The following is a 21,642-nucleotide window of genomic DNA, read 5'->3' on the forward strand; positions in this document are numbered from 1 at the left end:
CTGGAAATATTGAAAAAGTAATATAATGTGAGTAATATAAAATATTTATAAACTTTAAGTTCATAAACTGTGAAATTTAATGTAATACAAATATGTTAATTACATTTACACTAAAACTTATACTTTTTTGAGTAAATTAATGTTATTAGAATAATATTATCTAATAAGAAAATAAGAATAATTTTTTTTTTTTTTTTTTTTTATTGGTACAGCATCAACATCATGGTTATTAGCTTACAATTGATTAGGTTACATATTATATGGGTTTTTTACATGATTGAGAATAAATTATTGTTAAAGATAAATGTATATTGCATTAATCATAACAATATAAAATCATATTAGATATCTAAAAGTTTGAATTTTCGTCCATCATAATTAAAACGAACATGACAAGTATATAATAAATTAATAAAACATTTTAATATATTAATTTTGTGATTGACTAGATTCTTCAAATTTTTCTTTTTCTATTTTTTCTTTTTCTCTTTTTTCTTTTTGTCCCCAACAATAATCGTGAGGGGATATCACTAAAAAAAAAAAAAACAAATAAATACGAGTAAATAGAAACAGTTATGGTTCAAATTTGTTGATATTATCTATTTATCTCGTAGGTCTTTTTTTTTTTTTTGAAGTAAAACTTCTTTCTTGAGGTATGGATGGAGAAAAAAATCGTCACGAAAAATTAAATGCCACGAAATAATGAAACGGTGTATGAATGCGTGTATATGACTGCGACAGAAATCGATTGAATGGTTAAATGTTATATGTCCGAGTGTGATAGCGCGTAACTTGCTTAGTGTGTTTTCTATGTTTTTTCAATTCTACCTCCTCTTTGTGACAAAAGTGAGGTTACAAAAGTGTACTCACACACTCTCATTTATTTTTTTTCCTGGTTAGAACCGACAGCAGAGGAGGATCTGTTTGCACAAAAATCTCGTAGGTCTTGAGCCTACATTGGTAACAGCCAACAGAATGTTGACAATACAATATAGTTACTTGGCTTCGAAAAGTGAATCGTAATTTATTGACAACATTTAATTTATAGTTCGTCTAGCGCTAAGTAGGCTGATTATTTCAACAATTATGTCTAGTAGTATACGTGTTAAAACTTCAGGAACGATTGTTAGTATTTTTATAATAAATGTGTCGGTTAAATATACCTTAAACCTATAACTTATTTGTTGTATTATTTTTAATAAACCACATAAAAACTGCAACTAAGTTTTATTTAATTATGTCTATTTACAAATCGAAAAATAATTATTATAGACACAATTTTGAAAAATAAACAGATATAAATTTAAGTTAATGAATAATATTTATTCTATTTTTGAGTTTTTGCTGCGTTATTTAATGATACTTTCAAAAAAATAAATAAATTCAAACTTATTTTGTATATTATATTCAAAAACTTCAAAATACTCAATTTATGGAAAAAATTCAAAAAATCGCTTGGGTCAAGTCCGCCTTAAATGCCGTCAAATAAAGAATCAACGATTTCTTAATCGAAGATAGAAAGTAACCAAACCATAATATTATCTACATTGTGGTTAAATATTTCAATTACTCAGTTATTAAACATAAATAATGATCAAAACATTCATATGTTTGTTTTCTATAACGTCTTTAGGTGTATGACATATTATTATGATCGACGTTAAGAATACCTCAAATTTGTCTTCTCCGTCTTAAAATTGTAGAACATAGAAAAACCTATTATGAACCAAAAAGGCTACACAGTCATAATTGAGAAACGAACTTTTTATTATTGTCACACATTTACTGTGAACATTGTTTTTATTTTTCAATTTTATTAATAATACATATAATATATAATATATATGCATGTTTTGTACATATTTAAAATGTAGTAATTAGGTTTAATTATTTAGGTGAATTATATAAGTGGTCCAATCAAAAATTCAAGTAACCCATATAAAACAGCTGGCTTAACCTAAGCTGGACAACTAGATAACATTTTTTTAAATAAAAATATTTCATATTTAAAATTTTATGAAAAAAATTCAACTAGGTATGTCAAATTTCTGTTCACATGCTTAGATATTTTGCAGTTAAAAATATTTATAATTTTAAATAAACAATCTGGAATACTCTAGAATGTTCAAAGTGGTTCAGCTTAAGTTGATTTATGAAATATTTTATTAGATGTCAATTTATGTATTTGAACCAGTTTAATAATTACTGTTATCTTTGCAGTAATTTATATAATCACTGACATATCCTGAAATAATATGCATTAGATTATTGGTATAAAATGGATTTATTATTACTTTATTAACGTATATTTTTTAAATTTAAATTCACAGCCACAAATGAACATGAATTAAAATTAACGCTTAAATAATTTAAACATTTATTATATCAAAAAATAAGCAATAACCATCATATTTATTTGCCAACAATAATTACTTACCATTATCTGCAGTTCTGCCGTATCCTTTACTAACTAAGCAATACAAATAATGAAATAATGTATAAAATATATAATCTGACTGTCCCGCCTGACAAAGCATGTGCCAAAGATGTGTAAAGATTTATATTAATACATCAATGCACATTGCTTTTAAAAGGATAAGATTAGCGATTCCGATTCGCTCCAAACTTCTTACAAATAAGTTAAACTTTAACAAAAACTTGTATTGCGTGATCTTCGAACAAACGATATTCAAATATTTGTTGAACATAATTGATAAACATAATTAAGTTTTACTACACCTTCATGAAATATGCCAACGGAATGTTGCATACATTATTAAATTGAGTATTCGAAATAAAGAACTGAATATGAGTTTACAAAAACTATTTTATAATAAAACTATAAATTCATAATTTACTACTTGACGACAGTTACGTTCTACTGACGAAAACCAATAAATATATGAAATATAAAATAATAATACTAACTACTAGTAACTATAGCCATGAAGCTTATAACTCTAAATAATAAATTTATACTTACTAAATGTGTTAACTTTTTCAATATAATCCGGGTGATTTTCATATGCTAAATAAAATTATAATACTTAAGTTATTACTTTTAAAAAATACAAGGATATGATCTACTGATGTTAAAGAAATTTAAGTATGACAACCTTATATATTATAAGTTTATTTGTCTACTATTTGGTATTTATCTCAGAAGGTAAACTATTTTTGTAAAAAAAAAAAAAAAAACAAGTAAAAAGACATTTGTTAAACATTTCCATGAATATAAATCACTTATTTATTTTTTGAGGTCATTTACATCGAATTTTGTAAATAAAAGTGTTTTATGTGTTTCCCACGTTATGGTAAAATCATTAGTTTATTAATTTAACCAGTATCGTAGATACACTGAATGTGTTATTTTTTACAATATGCAAAAATATAAATTAAATTTAAAAACTATTTTGATATTATACATAAACACATAATTTTGTTGTATAACACATCGCATTGTACACCACTGAATTAACCAATGTATAATTTTTAAATTTGAGGCTCACAAAATATGTTCTTTATTATGAGGGTATCAAATATAAACAGTGAATGGCAGATTATTATAAATAGTTTTGATATTCAAAGATCTAAATTATATACTCACTTTGTCTAGAAATTATTAACCCTTCTGTTACCATTTGTGCTGTAATTATATTTAAATGTTTTAATTGTCCACGAATATTTTATAAAATGTTTAAAATTATAAGCTATAATATTATAAAGTACAATTATAAAGTACTTAAAAACTATAAATGTTATATAATATATTGATGGGAGAGTGGTCACCTTCATTTAAAATGTTTGTCAGAATGTATATTTAATAAAAAAAATAAAAATAATAATTGCAATTACATACACATAAAATCCGTACATTTATAATAAAGTGTCCTACTCGGCCTACTCGACAAACGAGTGTAGACAGACTGCCAAGACAAGACTAAATACAATAGACATAATAAAAATGTATAAAAAAAAATAATCCTTATCGTCGTGGTCGGTTCGAGTCGTCGAACGACGCACGACGACAACATATACAAAATAATATTATAATAAAAAGTAAATCGAACAATTAAAAAATAGACTGTTAATACTGTCGCTGTGGTCTGCACAACGCACGGCGATAACACAGAATAATACTCAACATAATAATAATAATAATAATCATATTAAAATCACTACAGTTCGGCCAATCCTGACATTTTGTTCGTCCCGAACAATGTCATACAACATAATTATTAATAGTGGCTTTTAGGCAGTTACATACATATATAATATAATAATAACAAAAAAAAAAAATAAAATAAAATATAAATATAAATATATATATAAAATAATAATGAATATACAATCACGTATAGATAATACATTATAATAGTATAAATTATACAGATGATAATATTAAATACAAAGAAAAGATAAATTTATATAATGAAAAAAAATAAAAATAAATGAATTAATCAAATACTATTTCACCCATCTTTTAATACGGTCTGGTCCTACAATGCCTTCATACGGCCGTCGCGTGACCTGAAAACCCTCAATATCGCTCGCAACATATCTATCTCGATCTAACACTTTTTTTATAATATATGGTCCACGATATTTTGGAATTAGTTTTTTATTAGACCGATGGAAAATTTCAAAGTCGTAGTTTTGTAAGAATAATGCCCACCTGGAAATACGAGGATTAATATCCTTCTTATTTAACGTGAGCCTAAAACTGTCACAATCTGTCATTACTTTAAATGATATTCCCGACAAATATATATGGAACCGTTTAATCGCGTAAACAACGGCTAGACATTCGAGTTCAAAGCTATGGAATTTCGATTCATTAGGCGACGTACGCTGACTGAAATAGAACACGGGTTTCATTTTGTTATCGGCGTCGGCTTGTCCTTGAAATAATATCGCACCAAAACCGGCCGAGCTCGCATCACAATGCAACTCGGTATCTGCCGTAGGCGAATAGATAGCTAACACGGGTGATTTTGTTAACGCCGAATTTAGATACTCAAATGCATTACGTTCTTTTTCGCCAAACGTAAAATCAACATTCTTTTTCACGAGGTCATACAAAGGTTTCGCAATTATTGAAAAATTTGAAATGAAACGTCGGAAATAACTTGCCAATCCGAGGAATTGTCGGACTTGTTTCGAACTTTTAGGTACAGGGTAATTTAGCATAGCGTCGACATGTTTCAAGCTCGGTCGTACACCATGTTCATTAATTAAATACCCTAAGTATTCAATTTCATAATAACCAAAAAAACATTTATCCAGTCGAAATTGTAAACCATACTTAGCAGCCAAAACGAAGACTTCTTTTAAAATTGTTAAGTGTTGGGAAATAGTTTCGGTAGCTATTAATAGATCGTCCAGATATACTAATAATTCCCCCCGACTAATTAGTTCGCGAAAAATAAGTTGAATAAATCGATTAAATACTCGTGGTGAATTTGTTAGGCCAAACGGCATTCTTAAATATTCGTACTGTCCCAACGGAGTAACAAAAGACGTGTATTGAACAGATTTATCATTCATACGTACATGGTGGAACCCGTTTTTTAAATCTAAAGACGTAAATATTTTTTTATTTTTCAATCGATCTAACTGATCGTCAATTAGTGGGGTCGGAAAATTGTCCTTAATTGTGATTTTATTTAACTCTCTGTAATCTACACATAACCTGTATCCACCGGACTTCTTACGGACCAACACTATCGGACTACTGTACGGACTATTGCTTTCTCTAATAATACCCTCAGTCAACAATTCATCAATAATAACTCGTAATTCACGTTGTTCACTATATGACAGACGTCTGGGGCGAAATGTAATTGGTTGTTCGTGTTTCAGAATTATTTTCATATCAAAATCTAAAACCTCATTACGTATATCCATATTTGATATATAATTGACGTTATATAATTCACTAAATACATTTCTGATTTCTACATCTAATTTGGGATTCACATTCAGCGTTGTATTATCGCTATTTTTATCGGCACAGTTGTCGTAATCGATACACAATATTTCCTTAAAATTAACATCGGTATCGTCTGAGTTCTCTGGATCTAATTCTACTATGTCTACAATATTATTCTTAAATTCAATTTTAAATCCTTTCTTGTTTAAAAAGTCCCTTCCCAAAATCGCATTCGCTTTCATAGTATAATTAGACACAACATAAAATTTTAAATACATTTCAAAATTATTAATTATTACATTCGTTTCGAATACACCGCGTATATCCAACTTCTCGCCGTTAATACCACAAAAATGATTTTTACTCACTGTTTGCGTTGTACATAAAGTAGATGGAACTAACTCACTCTTGATTATACTGATTGGACTCCCTGTGTCGACCACGGCATTGACATTGATGCAGCAAGACTCTGACTCGTCCAGCGGCACGTTAAATTGACATCGTACCTCGTACGGCGCTGGATACTCATCGGGTGGGTCTTCGTCTCGTACGACATCGATGCTCATCAAACCAGCTGACTTTTCCTTTTTCCCGTCATCATTCCCTCGCATGAGCACTGGACAAGATCCTCGTTGGTGCGCCATTGATCCGCATTCGTAACACGCTCCTTTTTCGCGTTTAGGTTTCGGGCATTGCGGTGACAAATGAGTTTTTGCGCCGCAATTAAAACATGAACGCGGCAGCGATGCATTATTCTTTCTTTCTACGGTTACTTTCGTGTCTTCTTGTTTTATTGCCATGACATTGGTTGGACACGACGTTACCGATTTTTGTAACGTATTTTCTTTAGTACTTGATACTTGCCGTATTCGTACCGAACGGGACATATCGAGTCGTTCGTATTCTACCATATCACTTAATAGATCGTCTTCATCCGCGTGATTACGACCAAGCAAATACATGCTCAACTCTTTCGAATATAAGCCTTCTAATATTTGAATTTTACTTTCATAAAATGTCATACCAATTTGTCGACATAAGAATACCTTTTCGTGGTAATACTCGCGTACATTCTCGGTACGTCCCTGGACGCGCCGCGACATCTCCTTCCAACGGTCACCCATCATGACCACGCCAACAAAAGTTTTATGAAACTGTCTTTCAAAATCTGCCCAATGTTCGATCTCCCGTGACGCAAACCAGTGTCGAGCCGCACCATCTAAATTGGCCCGCACAGATTGGAGTTTGAAATTATCCGGCCAACGGTGTAAATTTGCAACGCCATTTACAGTCCGTATCCAATCGAGGGCTTGCGAACCCGTACCCAAACCATTGAATATTGGAATTGACTTGTTCAGGTCTGGCGCAATAGTTATTTCATTCGATGGTTTATTACTGTTTTGTTGAAGTTTCAATAATTCCATTAATATACTGTTTTGTTTTACGAGTGTCTCGACCAACGTGTTCGTATCCACCGAACTCACGGGCGGGTCTGGCGTTGCTGTCGACGATGTCTTTGATCCGTTGTTTTCGTTCATTTTTTCCGTTTGATCGTTTTCTTCCATTAAATTAATAACTTTCGGTGCATTCAGTTTATTCGATTCGTTCGATTTATTTTCTTTATTCATTTCGTTCATTCTGATACATTCATTAACAATTGCACAACGTTTACTCGCATTCCGTGTTAACATCGGCATTAGTTCAACATTCACTCATTTTATACGTATCCCACTTCTGAAAATTGATGGGAGAGTGGTCACCTTCATTTAAAATGTTTGTCAGAATGTATATTTAATAAAAAAAATAAAAATAATAATTGCAATTACATACACATAAAATCCGTACATTTATAATAAAGTGTCCTACTCGGCCTACTCGACAAACGAGTGTAGACAGACTGCCAAGACAAGACTAAATACAATAGACATAATAAAAATGTATAAAAAAAAATAATCCTTATCGTCGTGGTCGGTTCGAGTCGTCGAACGACGCACGACGACAACATATACAAAATAATATTATAATAAAAAGTAAATCGAACAATTAAAAAATAGACTGTTAATACTGTCGCTGTGGTCTGCACAACGCACGGCGATAACACAGAATAATACTCAACATAATAATAATAATAATAATCATATTAAAATCACTACAATATAATATACTTAATGGTTAAACAATTATCAAATTAAGCGAGTGTAAAAGTTAAATTAGTAATAGATACATATTAATATATAATCTATACCAATAAATACGCTAAATAAGTACAAAAATTAAATTTCATTGAGCTTTTCGATTACAGTTTTACAAATATTAATTTATTTACACAAAGTAATTTTAATAAACTTAAAATAATGTTAGTAAGCTATGAATTAACGCTTGTTTTTATAAAACGGCATGTCCGTGCTTCAAAGTATGATCCCTTTTTTGAAGATGTCAAACCTTTAGAAACTGTGAGGTTATAGGGTTTTAAAGGCCCTACAAACCACCAACAATTCAAGGGGAGAACTTGAATCGTGACCTGCAAGCCGCACCGCTTGTTGGTCCGAAGGCCAAGTCGGTGGAGCTTGCAGGTTTTAGTACGCGCATTGAAAAATGGATTTCAAAGATTTATTTTGGGGGGAAAGAGAAAACATTTTACATAATATTAAATATAAGTGAAATAAAAAGAGAGAGTATTAAGGGTAATCAGTAAATTATATTTTATATGGACAAAAACTTGCATCATCAGAATATGGCAATTACAAATTTAATAATATTCGGCTCATGGCAATTACAAATTAATAATAATATTTGGCACATGGTAATTACAAATTAGTTATAATATTTGGCACATGGAAATTTTAGTATATAGGAAATGAAGTGGATAAACATACGAATAATAATGCTACGGTTCCGACGAGCGGTTACCGAACACATCATAATGGTCGTCATATGTCGGTATGACATACCTATAACATATTATACGTATAATATAAGAGGAAACAACCCGCGGCTCCACATGACGATTACCGGGGCACCTCTCAGGAAAATCGGAGTGTTAGAAAAAAGAAACATGGTGATACATTATCAAAATGAAAAAGGGGGAAATGTTGGGTGAAAAGTGACACTTGACGACGACTTGAGTGTTGCGGATGGTTGAGACGATGGTATAGGTGTTTTGGCTACGCCCGCCATGGGTCTACGAGGATGACTCAGCCCATCATGCTGTTGTCCGTCGGTGGTCGAAAAGTTTATAATATTAATATGTATAAAAAAAAAAACCGACGATTGACGGCGTCGGTGGTAGCAAAAAGCCGTTGCTGCCCAGTCGACGGTGGAAAAAAGACAGCCAGTCCGCTGACGTCGATGTCTCGTCGTAGGCCGTTGCTGGCCAGATGACGTTGCGAAGAGGGAGTGGTCAGTGTCGCCGCGTCAGGAACTTTTACAGTTTGTTTAGTTTGAGGAAACAGGTTGCTCTGTCAGCGAACGCCAGCGGCCGCGACGGCGACGCTCAACAGCTGCAACGGCGGGGAGTTCGCTACGACGCGTGACGTCGGCGGTACGGACACTGCATAATATGTGGGAGGTCGGGGGACGAGTATGACATAAAAGTGTTTTTATCATTATAATATTTTATGAGCGCATGAATAATAATAGAGACTATGGAAAAATTATTAATTGTATAATAAGTGGATTTGGGAAATATGATAATATTATAATAATGAGATTATGTAATGTTCTAATAAAATAGCCCAAAATTCCGTGACGTTAGAAAGCTTATCCAGATTATGTTTTATTATGTTAAAATAATGGAAGTGAATAAACAGTTCCATTAAAGAATCTGGTTCCTTCAGGTGACAAGTCTAACTAACAGGGGAAGTTGTGATTGTAAAGAACATCTAGGATCATAGATCCACCAACTGTCAACGTGACCACTAACAAACACGAGGACAGTCAGGATATACTATAAAATCAAGAAAAAGAAAATGGAAACCGAGAAACTGTGATTTTGGTTGAACACTAACTACTTCAATCATGTAAAGAGAATTTAAGTTAGATCCAAAACCAAAATAATGAAGTTGGTCTACGAATCAGCCCAAAAGATAAGAAGATTATATCTTTTAATAATAGAGCATCATTACTATTAGTAATCATATTTATCATGTATTAATAATTTGTTTACTGTTATTTTATATCGATACTTTCTAATTAGTTATAGTAGCTAAGGAGAATGTGATGCTGATTAAGGTGAAACCAACATCGTATTATAAGCAGCGTTGGTAAAAAACATGTTTTTTTTTAAATAAACAAAAAAAACAGTTTTTTATGTTTTAAACATGATTTTTATGTTTTAAACATGTTTGTTGTTAAATGTTTTTTTTAATGTTTTTAACTGTTTTAAACTGTTTAAAACTCTTGTTTTATTGTTTAATATTAAATGAAAGTTAAAACTCGTTTTACATCTAACCAATCGATTAATCAACCAACCTGATTAACCAACCTGATGTCCAATTCATTGGTTTTGTTATGTATGGTAGCACATTACCTCCAAATAAATAATAATCAATTTGATATCACAGTATCACAGTAACACTGATAACTGATTACTGGTAAGTGATAACGTTCGAATGTTTGACCGTTTCACTTTCACGTTTGACGTTTATCTTTATTCTTTATTCGTATTTCGTATTCCCGCAATTATTATTACCTATCTTTGTTCAGTCGTGTAACGTGTTCATTGTATTCATTCTTATTTTGTGCATAATTATTTTAATTGATAAAATATTAGTATTTTAGGACCTAGCCACGTAGGAATATGGTAGTATATTATGACATATTGACATAATGCTCAGAATTTAACCATCAACCCTACGATATCAATGATTTTATGAAATCAATTCCCTTGGTAATGATTGTAAAATTAATTTTTATAAGTTTCTTTTTATTTATTAAAAAAAAAATGTTTTAAACGAATGATTTTATTTATCTGTTTAAAACATATGTTTTAAACGTTTAAAACAATAAGCAATTTGTTTTTTTTATTAGTTTTTATTAGTTTAGTTTAAAACATGTTTTAAACATGTCAACTCTGATTATAAGTTCATACCTATACATATTATTATTATAGACTATTTCGATTGTAATTTTAAACATCTGAAATTCTGAACTAAAGCCTTAAATTCTAAAACGTCTTGCACTTTATTACATTGTGCATTAACTAGCTAAAAAGATAAATTTAAGATAAAAAGTGGAAAAATTGGTTTTCTCACTAAACTAGTTGGTTAATATTTAAATAAATATATGGAATTAATTAGTTTAATTGACAGTTGATAGTTGAACTTAGCTTTTATCAAGTGATTTAATAATAACAGTTCAAATTAAATTATTTTTGAAATTTTTCGTTTTTATGGGTGTAAACGTAAATATTAATATCAAAATAATAATAAAAAAAATAATACCTTAGTAATACAAATATAAAATATTTTAGTAAAATAAGTTTTTCAACACTACATATTGTTCTTTTGGGAAGTCAAAATTAAAAACTTCAAACAATTTTCCTAGTAATTAAAATAAAACAAAAAAGCAGGTAAATCGTGGATATCGCTCTGCTGTACAATAGGTTAAAAGATGGTCACTGTAATGCATGAAATTAAATTTGAATCCAATGATATTATATCATTGTATACGAAAAACGATTCTGAGCGGAGACGGTTTATCTGTCTAGGATATGTTATAGATTATTAAAAATTTCCAAATCTTAGATTTATAAAGATAAATTTCTATGAATTTCTATCATAAAATAATTTACGAATTTTCGTGATTTTTACGCTTGTAAAAAAAAAAATTGTGACTTTATATTTATTTTATTTTTCAACTGCTATTGTAAAAATATGTTAGGAGTCTTGTATTTAATTTTCAAATCTTAGATCTAAAAATAAAAACTTTTATGGTTTTTTATCTAAGATAATTTGAACATTGCCGTAATTTTTACATATTTTTAGTCAAAATTTGAACTTTAAATGCTCGTAAAAAAAATCATGCCTATGTATTTTTAATATTTTTCAAATGCTATTGTTAAAATGTTATTAGAAGCCTTGTATTACATTTTCAAGCTTTTCTACCCAACAAATACATTTTTATCGATATTTATAAAAAAAAAAACTAAAAAAGTTGAAATACTAAAATGTCAATAAACAGCTCAAAACAATCAAAATAATTTGAAAATTTTATATATGCATTCAGTGAAAATTTCAAGTATTTGAGGTCATATGTTTTAGAATTACACCAAAATAAGAGAATCGCTAAATGTGAAATCCAGTTAAAATCAGTTTTGAGACTTATCTAGATAATTATTTAGTTATCTTTTATCTTATCTAGATAAATAGTCGGATTTTCAAAATATATACCTACATTACATTATTACGAATCGTGTAAAATGTTTTTTCTTGATATTTATACTTAATTTAAAAAATGTTTTTTTCAGTTATACCTTAGTTATTTATTAAGTCGACTGCTAACATTAATTTACTCATATAGCCGATGTTTATATAATATTGAAGTACTAAGTAGTATCAAAGGTGTACTCTTAAAATGTTTTGGATTTCAATGTGTTAAAAAATTAAATTTATCTTTCTTGTTATCTATAGATAATAATGTATTTATCTTTCATCTTTATCTAGATACATTTTTGTCCTGTTATCTTTATCTTTAAAACCTTAAATGCTTCTAAAAAAAATTGTGCCTATGTATTTTTAATATTTTTTAACTTCTATTGTTACAATGTGTTAGAAGCCTTGTATTAAATTTTCAAGCTTTTCTACCGAACAAATACATTTTTATCGATATTTTTAGAAAAAAAAGTTGAAAAATTAAACTGTCAGTAAACAGCTCAAAACAAATCTAAATATTTTGAAAATTTTATCAAATATATAAAATGTCTATATAAACATTCTGTCAAAATTTTAAGTATCTGTGGTCATTTGTTTTAGAGTTACACCAAAATAAGGAAATCGCTAAAAGTGAAAATCCAATGTTGTAAAAATTTAAATTTAAAATGCTCATAAAAATTTAATTTGAATTTCTGGTGGACTTTTTTTTTTGTGATAAAGATTGAAAAACTTTTAAAGAATCTTGTATTAAATTTTCAAATCTTAGATTTAAAAATACAATTTTTTATGAATTTCTAGCTTAAAATAATTTGAGAATATTTGTGATTTTTACGTATTTTGTCAAAATTCAAACTTTGAATGCTTATAAAAAAAATGGTGACTATGAATTTCTTTTATTTTTCAACTGCTATTGTAACAATATGTTAAGAGTCTTGTATTAAATTTTCAAGCTTTTCTGCCTAACAAATACATTTTTATCGATATTAATTTAAAAAAAACTATTAATGTTCGAAAATTTCAAATACCTATGAATAGTTCAACTTAAGTCGAAATTTTTTGAAAATTGCACGATGGATAGAATATACTTATATAAACATTCGGTTAAAATTTCATGTATCTATGGTCATTTGTTTTAAAGTTACATAAAAAACCAAACTCGACAAAAAAAAAAAAAACACATCATGGTAAAATCAATACATTCATCGCTCCGCTCAGAACCTAAAATATAGTAAGGGAAATTTTTTGCAAAACCAATATTTGACAAAATTGTGTATGTTGAAAAAAATGTATACCTATTTATCTTACTTTTATGTAAATTATGATTACACAGTAGAAAAGTGTTCATATGTTAACACGGAGCTTAGTGTATAATATACATATATAATGTGTATAAGTATAGTTTAAAGCAAAATATAGTAATATACTTACTACAACAATCCTCATAAACACCAGCTAGCATCAAAAGAAAAAAGAAAAATATTATGTTATGTTTAAAAAATAATTTGGGGAAAAAATGTCGACATTTTATTAAATACTAATCAAATTAAATAACTATTAAAAACATTTATTAATAATATTGTTATGAATTATAAGTTAGTTGAATTTAGCTAACTAATGTGTTTTCGGGGAAATTTTTTTTACAAAAGTCTTACAGTGTTGGTATTATTTTCGTCTTGGTCTTAAAATAGCAATAATATCTTGGTCTTAGATTTGTAACTAGTTATGGGAAACGGCAAGACCAAAACCAATTTAAATCACAAACAATTACACGAATGGTAAGATTTGTTTCCTTCGTTTAAAACGTTTATGTGATAAAAAAACTCATAGTAATGTTATTAATGATGCTTAATAATATTGTAGCCAATCTTATATTTTTATCAGACTTATGTAAGGTATACACAATTCTTATGTTCGTCAATCATCTTTAAAATTGTAAAATATTCTAGTTTTAAATTATGGAAAAAAATGTTGACTTTTAATAGAAAGGTTCATGATATATAAAACTTTTATACACAACATACGTCTAATATTTATTATTTAAAAAAATCATAGATGTAGAAATTAATTTCTAAAAAAAATCATTATAAATAACAACCTTATAATGTTAAAAATTAACCCAACAGTAAACTGATTTTAAATTTAATCTACCATAAATAAAAATTATCATAATAAAATAAAATAAAATGAATTAAAATGAATAAGATTTAGGTATAAAATAAAATTAAGTTTAAATTAATAAGAATCAGGTATAAAATAAAATAAAATAAAAAATAATAAGAATTATGCGCAAATAAAAATATATTTTATATGTAGTTATAGATTCAAAGGAATTATCAGGTTAAACATTTTAAAATATTGGATATATTACTGTGTTAAATTATATAAGTTACATGATAATTATTGCCACAGTATAACCGTCTATGAATTAACATTAAAATATTGAAATTAATATAAAAAAAAAATATATAAATATATTATATGATTTGTCATTAATATAATTCTGTGAAATATAACGTAAAGTAAAAAAAAAATGATATAGGTACTTACCGTTAACATATTCATAGCAAATAACATTTAAAATGAAGAATGTAGCTAACATATTAATACTTTTGACCATTTTTGTAGGTATAGTAAATTAATAATTATACTTAAAGCGTTGAAATTAGAATAATAAAAATTATTTTCAAGTTTTAATATTTAAAGGGTTATTCAGTAAACAAAATGTGTAGGTAAATCGTATACACAATAAATATATTTCTTAGCGTGTGATTCAAAGTAAACAAACAACATTCAACAAGCACATACAAATTGCAGCAAAAAATTTGGTAACTGTGTAAATATGCCACAGTGACTCTAGGCATTTTAACCAGACATTTTATGTTTGCAATACGTTTTTAAATATGATAGGTAGAATAAGTTTTTGCCAAAAAGTCGCATCTAAAATGTTACTGTGTGTATCAAAATAATAATGTACTTAAAAAGTTTCAAGTATCTTTGAATAATATTTTAAAATAACAATTCTTGATACACTACTACGTTTGAAAATAATATTATTATTCGCAACTTGCTACGATGTATGAGTTAAAATTTGTTTAAAACATAATTTTCACAGTAGTTGTCAATAACAGTTTCAATCTTACAATGTGTGAGAGTCTTTCTTGTACAGCGGGTTTTTTAAAAAAAAAATCACGTTTTTTAATTTTTGGTGGGCGTACAGCAGTGTCATTGGCATGTGGGTGCGTGTAACCAAGAATTTATTAAAAACCAAAGAATAAGGTATCGAGATAGAATAGTGTAATGACTTCTATTATTAATCATATATGTATTTTTTTTTTAGCGTAGAGATAATTTAAATACCCCCCCCCTTATAAAGGATAAAAAAAAGAGTGAGGAAGTTTATAAGTTGAGGCAACCACCCACGACAGTACCAATTTAGGACCATTTCCACGAATCATAAGCACCAAACCCAAACATACGGCGGCCACTATCAGTCAAGTCACCATGTTCATACTCAGTCTATATCACTACACTGAAGTCATAACAGCACACGAACCCGCGGGGCTAACAACCTATATACTATATATATACGTATATCATATACGTATATCATATACACAACATAAATAATATTATGCTGAATATGTATTAAGCTCCTCCTGTTCCGTAATATAAATATTATTGTAAGGCTACGGGCAAATAGGTATATGTAGGAGAAGTTTAGTTCTCCGCGATTACCATCACGCTCACCTGAACTCCGTACAATTCCACATTCTTGGTAACTTTGTTCGTAAACCGTAAGTAATAATAAATCTGTTTGTATTAATAATAATCTTGACCAATCGTTATTTATTTGTAATATTAAGATCCTAATACCATTCATGCTCCCGAGCTACGGTGACAATATATTCAAAAGAACTATAGTTTCTTCCCTGAATATCTTATATTTAACGGGTCATCCCCGACCACGTTACAGTACCTAAGTGCTAGGATAGCCGGCATACAATCTCACTCACCCTTATCGGGAGATTGTAAATTCCGCCCGGAATAAACAGGTAAAAAAAAAGGTCTATGGTAAATTCCACCTGAAAAGTTATACAGGTACAAAATATGGATTTGTAAATTCCGCCCGGAAAATAAATATTTTTAAACCAAGCGTTCCTTAACTGTATGATGAGACCGTACTGTTCGCGACACAGCGTTATATGTATATAGCATTTTGAAGTTCCAGAAAAACGAGAAATTTTACGCACACTCATTTCGCACAAAATCGATTTTGGTTTTTGATGTAACTTTAAAACAAATGACCATAGATACATGAAATTTTCACCTAATATTTATATAAGTATATTCTATCCACCGTGCAATTTTCGACTTAAGTTGAACTATTCATAGGCATTTCAAATTTTCGATCATTATTAGTTTTTTTTAAATTAATATCGATAAAAATGTATTTGTTAGGCAGAAAAGCTTGAAAATTTAATATAAGGCTCTTAACATATTGTTACAATAGCAGTTGAAAAATAAAAGAAATTCATAGTCACCATTTTTTTTTATAAGCATTCAAAGTTTGAATTTTGACAAAATACGTAAAAATCACGAAAATTCACAAATTATTTGAAGCTAGAAATTCATAAAAAATTGTATTTTTAAATCTAAGATTTAAAAATTTAATACAAGATTCCTTACAAGTTTTTCAATCTTTATCACAAATAAAAATTCCACCTGAAATTCAAATTAAATTTTTATGAGCATTTGAAATTTAAATTTTTACAACATTGGATTTTCACTTTTAGCGATTTCCTTATTTTGGTGTAACTCTAAAACAAATTACCACAGATACTTGAAATTTTGACTGAATGTTTATATAGGCGTGTTATATATTTGATAAAATTTTCAAAATATTTAGATTTGTTTTGAACTGTTTACTGACATTTTAATTTTTCAACTTTATTAGTTTTTTTTTTCTATAAATATCGATAAAAATTTATTTGTTCGGTAGAAAAGCTTGAAAATTTAATACAAGGCTTCTAACACATTGTAACAATAGAAGTTAGAAAATATTAAAAATTCGTAGGCACAATTTTTTTTAATAAGCATTTAAAGTTCAAATGTTGACTAAATACGTAAAAATTACGGCAATGTTCAAATTATCTTAGATAGAAATTCATAAAAGTTTTCCTTTTCAATTCTAAGATTTGAAAATTTAATACAAGGCTCCTAATATATTTTTACATTAGAAGTTGAAAAATAAAATAAATACATAGTCACATTTTTTTTTTATAAACATTCAAAGTTTGAATTTTTACAACATATTATGTAAAAATCACGAAAATTCGTAAATTATTTTATGCTAGAAATTCATAAAAAATTTTCCTTTTATATCTAAGATTTGAAAATATAATACAAGGCTCATTATATATTTTTACAATAGCAATTGAAAAATAAAAGAAATATATAGTCACAATTTTTTTTTATAAGCATTTAAAGTTCAAATTTTGACTAAATACGTAAAAATTACGGCAATATTCAAATTATCTTAGATAGAAATTCATAAAAGTTTTCCTTTTTAATTCTAAGATTTGAAAATTGAATACAAGACTCCTAACATATTTTTACAATAGCAGTTGCAAAATAAAAGAAATACATAGTCACAATTTTTTTTTTAAGCATTCAAAGTTTGAGTTTTGACAACATATTATGTAAAAATCACGAAAATACAGAAATTATTTTAAGCTAGAAATTCATAAAAAATTTTCTTTTTAAAACTAAGATTTGAAAATTTTTAATAATCTATAATATATCCTAGACAGATAAACCGTCTTCGCTCAGAATCGTTTTTCGTATACAATGATATAATATCATTGGATTCAAATTTAATTCCATCCATTACAGTAACCCACTTGTAACCTACTGTACAGCAGAGCGACATACACGACTTACCAGCTTTTTTTTATTGAATTACATATAGAACGAACAGCGGCATGTCCATCGTTGGATATTCTCCACCTCCTCTTTATATCCCCCATGAAAACTTGGAATCTGCGATTGGTTAGCATGTTTTCTTCGAGTGTCAATATCTTTTTGCAGGGAATTACGTTAGCCAGCTTGTATAATAGTCCATGTCTCCACACCGTGTCATACGCTGCTGTAAGGTCAATGAATGCTACATTTGTTTTTAGATTGTTTTGAAAACCTTTTTCAATCAGGGTAGTTAGCGCAAGGACTTGTTCAGCACAACTACGGTTTGTCCAGAATCCTGCCTGTTCAACTGGTAATATTTTTTTCAATTTCTGGCTGGACTCGGTTAAGAATCAGTCTCTCAAGAATTTTATATGTAGTACTTAGTAGCGAGATCGGGCGATAGTGTGATGCATCAGTACTCAGTTTCCCTGGCTTAAGGATTGCAAAGATTTTAGTCTTTTTGAATAACTTTTGCAAAGACACCGTGTTCAAGATGTCACTACAGAAAACAACTAGCCATGCATGCGTTTTATGGCCACTATGCTTAAAAAATTCCGAATATACACCATAAAACCCAGCTGCTTTATTCAGTTTTATTTCTTTAAGTACCATTCTAATCTCCTCTGTAGAGAAATCCGAGCTGTAGATTGCACTTTTTACCATCTCCTTCTTTTTTGACCGTAAGCGTTTCTTAATGTCTGTTTTTTGTTCTTTGTCCATTTTGGTCTTGGCCACTCTCATTAATCTAGTTGCGACATCGTTAGGACTTACTTTGTCAGATAGATTTGTCTTTGAGGTCTCCGCACCTAGCCTCTTTACTAAGTTTCATGCTTTCCTACTGGAGTGTGTGAAGTTTAAGCTAGCAGTAGTTTCTTGCCACTTCTTGCGTCTATTTATGTTCAATGTTCTTATTAGCTCGTCCGCAATACTTTGCTCACTTGATATCTGGAATTCTCCAAATAGCTAGCTACATTCTTTGTCCCAAGTTGGGATATATGATTTTCTAAAACCTCGGGGAATATGTTTCTTTGCTACTGACTTAATGGTCTTAACGAAGCGCTCATAGTTGATGGAAACTGGAGGAATATATTGCACTATGTGGTCTAATTCTTTAGCAAATGCGTCCCAATCAGCCTTTTGGAAATTCCACCTTGGTTTCGGGATGGAGAATGTGGGAAGTCATTCAGTACTTTTCGGTTGCACATAGTGTTGTCGTTTAGAGATAATCTCGATATAATTCCCAAATCCGGTGAATAGTCCTTGCCCCATCTGGCTGAATGGAAAGTCCCTTATCCTTAGCGCTATACACTAACTCCGTGTTATTTGTGGAAAGCCAGCCAAATAGTATTACTCCGTTGTCATCGTCATCATCGTAGCCCCAATGTAAGCTATAGCTATTAAAGTCACCAATATACATTGTTGGATGATCTAGAACGCGCAATGGTGGGTTATTCCATGATGTATTGGGTGGTTTGTACACATTTACTATATTTACTCCACTCACATTTACTGTCAGGATAAATACCTCTTCCACTATCTCTTGTGCTATTGTTCTCGCGTGGCTGATACGTGAATTAAGGTAGGTTGCAACTCCGTACTGTTTATGGTGTGTGGCTCCAATCAAATTGTAACCAGCTATTTGTCCCCTTTCATGGAGGTCGGCTTCGTCTAATGTATGCGTTTCCTTGAGTGCAATAACATCAACTTTTTCCTCTCTCATAAGTTTAGATAGAATTTCACTCTTAGCTGACGAAATACCTTCAATATTTAGGTGACATATCCTAAGGCATGGGCCTAATATCTGCGTTGAATCGCCCTGAAAAGGGCCGTTTAAAGGCTGCATATTACTGTGTCTGTTGCTGGGTATCAGCACTTTGGTGGTGATATTAGATACGCTCGTAGTCTGTCTTCGTACACAAGGGTCTTCAGGAAATCTACAAGCGCATGCAGGGAGGGCCACGTGCAGGCTACCACCATTCTCCCCACACATTATTAAAATAAGACAATTAAACAATTTAGAAATATTTGATGAAGCATTGTGTTTACCTCGATGGACTAAAAGTTATCTACTTGAAAATCAAAACGCTTTTTGACCACAAGATAGTTTATTGAAAAGTATTCCAGAATCTGTCACATCTATAAAATCAATTTAAAAATAACCAACATCAGCCTTTGAAAAACACAGGGAAGTTTCAATGTATATTGCTACGATTTCTAAACTTATCTCTACAGTTGGACATAGCACATACATAAATAGAATTGAAGTTTTAAAAAATATAATTAAGCAATGGGAAAATCACCAAGAAGTAATTGTTATATCTATTGGAAAAACTAAAAATACCAGTGAGACCGTCAATTGTAGACCTAACCTAAGTAAAGAAACAGACATGGTAAATTATGTTTTTTACATACTTTAGGGCAGAATTAAATTTTATTTTATTTCAGATCCTGCAGTGTACTAGTAGTGAGACCGATAGTGACTTTGTCAATTGTAGACCTAACCTAAGTAAAGAAACAGACATGGTAAATTATGTTTTTTACATATTTTAGAGTAGAATTAAATTTTATTTTGTTTCAGATCTTGAAGTGAAATACTAGTGCCGAGAGTAACCTCAAACCTCTTATTGTTAAACAAGGAACTGATTTAGGTATTATTTTCTTCGTTAAACTTTATTATAACATTATTTATAATAATTACATTTTTAATTTATTTGTTGTTATTTTAGATATTTCTAGCATTACAATTCGTACTACTAAACGTAGAGGAAAACCTAAGGGAGCTCTTCAAACGGTAATCGGCTTAAAAAAAAAACTGAAAGATTTTGATTAAAAGACCTTTTAAATTGTTGCACTACAATGAACGCAATAAATTAATATAGTCATGGTTTTGTTCTACTGACATTGAAAACAAGATTTTAAGTTCAAATTGTAAAATAAATGACACTGATCTAAATGAATTGAATAGCATACCGAATAACATAATTGATGAGATGGTTGATTTATTTCAAGTAGGTATTCCTTAATTTATTTATTTTTATAATTCCTTTTTTTAGTATTCAAACAATATTGTGTTTTTTAGGTAAAACAATTTTTTTCACCCTCTGCATGGGCAAAAGTGCAAAAAATTGTAGCTAAGAAAAATGATTGTCGTTCTTTATGTCGGTGTTCACTTTGTCAAAAAAAATGTGCCAACAATTCCATTAGTTGTGATTATTGTTTGACTTGGTATCACCCCAAGTGTGTAAATTTAACCAGCATACCAAAAAAAAACTGGTATTGTCAATATTGCTAATTAATATTATGATTTATAAACAGTAATAATATGCTTAACTAATAATTATTGTGAATTTTTGTGAAACCAACATGATGTAATTTATT

At 29.4% G+C, this 21,642-nt stretch overlaps 1 protein-coding gene across 2 annotated transcripts; it reads right to left on the reverse strand.

The window, feature by feature from the left end:
* Positions 1 to 208: 208 nt before the first annotated feature.
* LOC149055400 (uncharacterized) lies at positions 209 to 14,990 on the reverse strand. Of its 2 annotated transcripts, XM_089228374.1 has the most exons (7): positions 14,851 to 14,990; positions 13,732 to 13,755; positions 3,608 to 3,646; positions 2,984 to 3,028; positions 2,438 to 2,470; positions 2,207 to 2,245; positions 216 to 530 (listed from the first exon to the last, which is right to left on the reverse strand). In XM_089228374.1, the coding sequence occupies exons 1-7, from the start codon at positions 14,918 to 14,920 to the stop codon at positions 430 to 432; spliced, it is 351 nt and encodes a 116-aa protein (XP_089084500.1). In that variant the 5' UTR covers positions 14,921 to 14,990; the 3' UTR covers positions 216 to 429. The 2 variants fall into 2 exon arrangements, with proteins under 2 accessions (XP_089084501.1, XP_089084500.1); XM_089228375.1 differs by lacking the exon at positions 2,207 to 2,245 and having other exon boundaries at positions 209 to 530.
* Positions 14,991 to 21,642: the final 6,652 nt, after the last annotated feature.

Source organism: Diuraphis noxia, unplaced genomic scaffold (genome assembly GCF_037042655.1).
Source record: "Diuraphis noxia isolate RWA-SAM2 unplaced genomic scaffold, SU_Dnox_SAM2 contig0005, whole genome shotgun sequence".
Taxonomy (NCBI): domain Eukaryota; kingdom Metazoa; phylum Arthropoda; class Insecta; order Hemiptera; family Aphididae; genus Diuraphis; species Diuraphis noxia.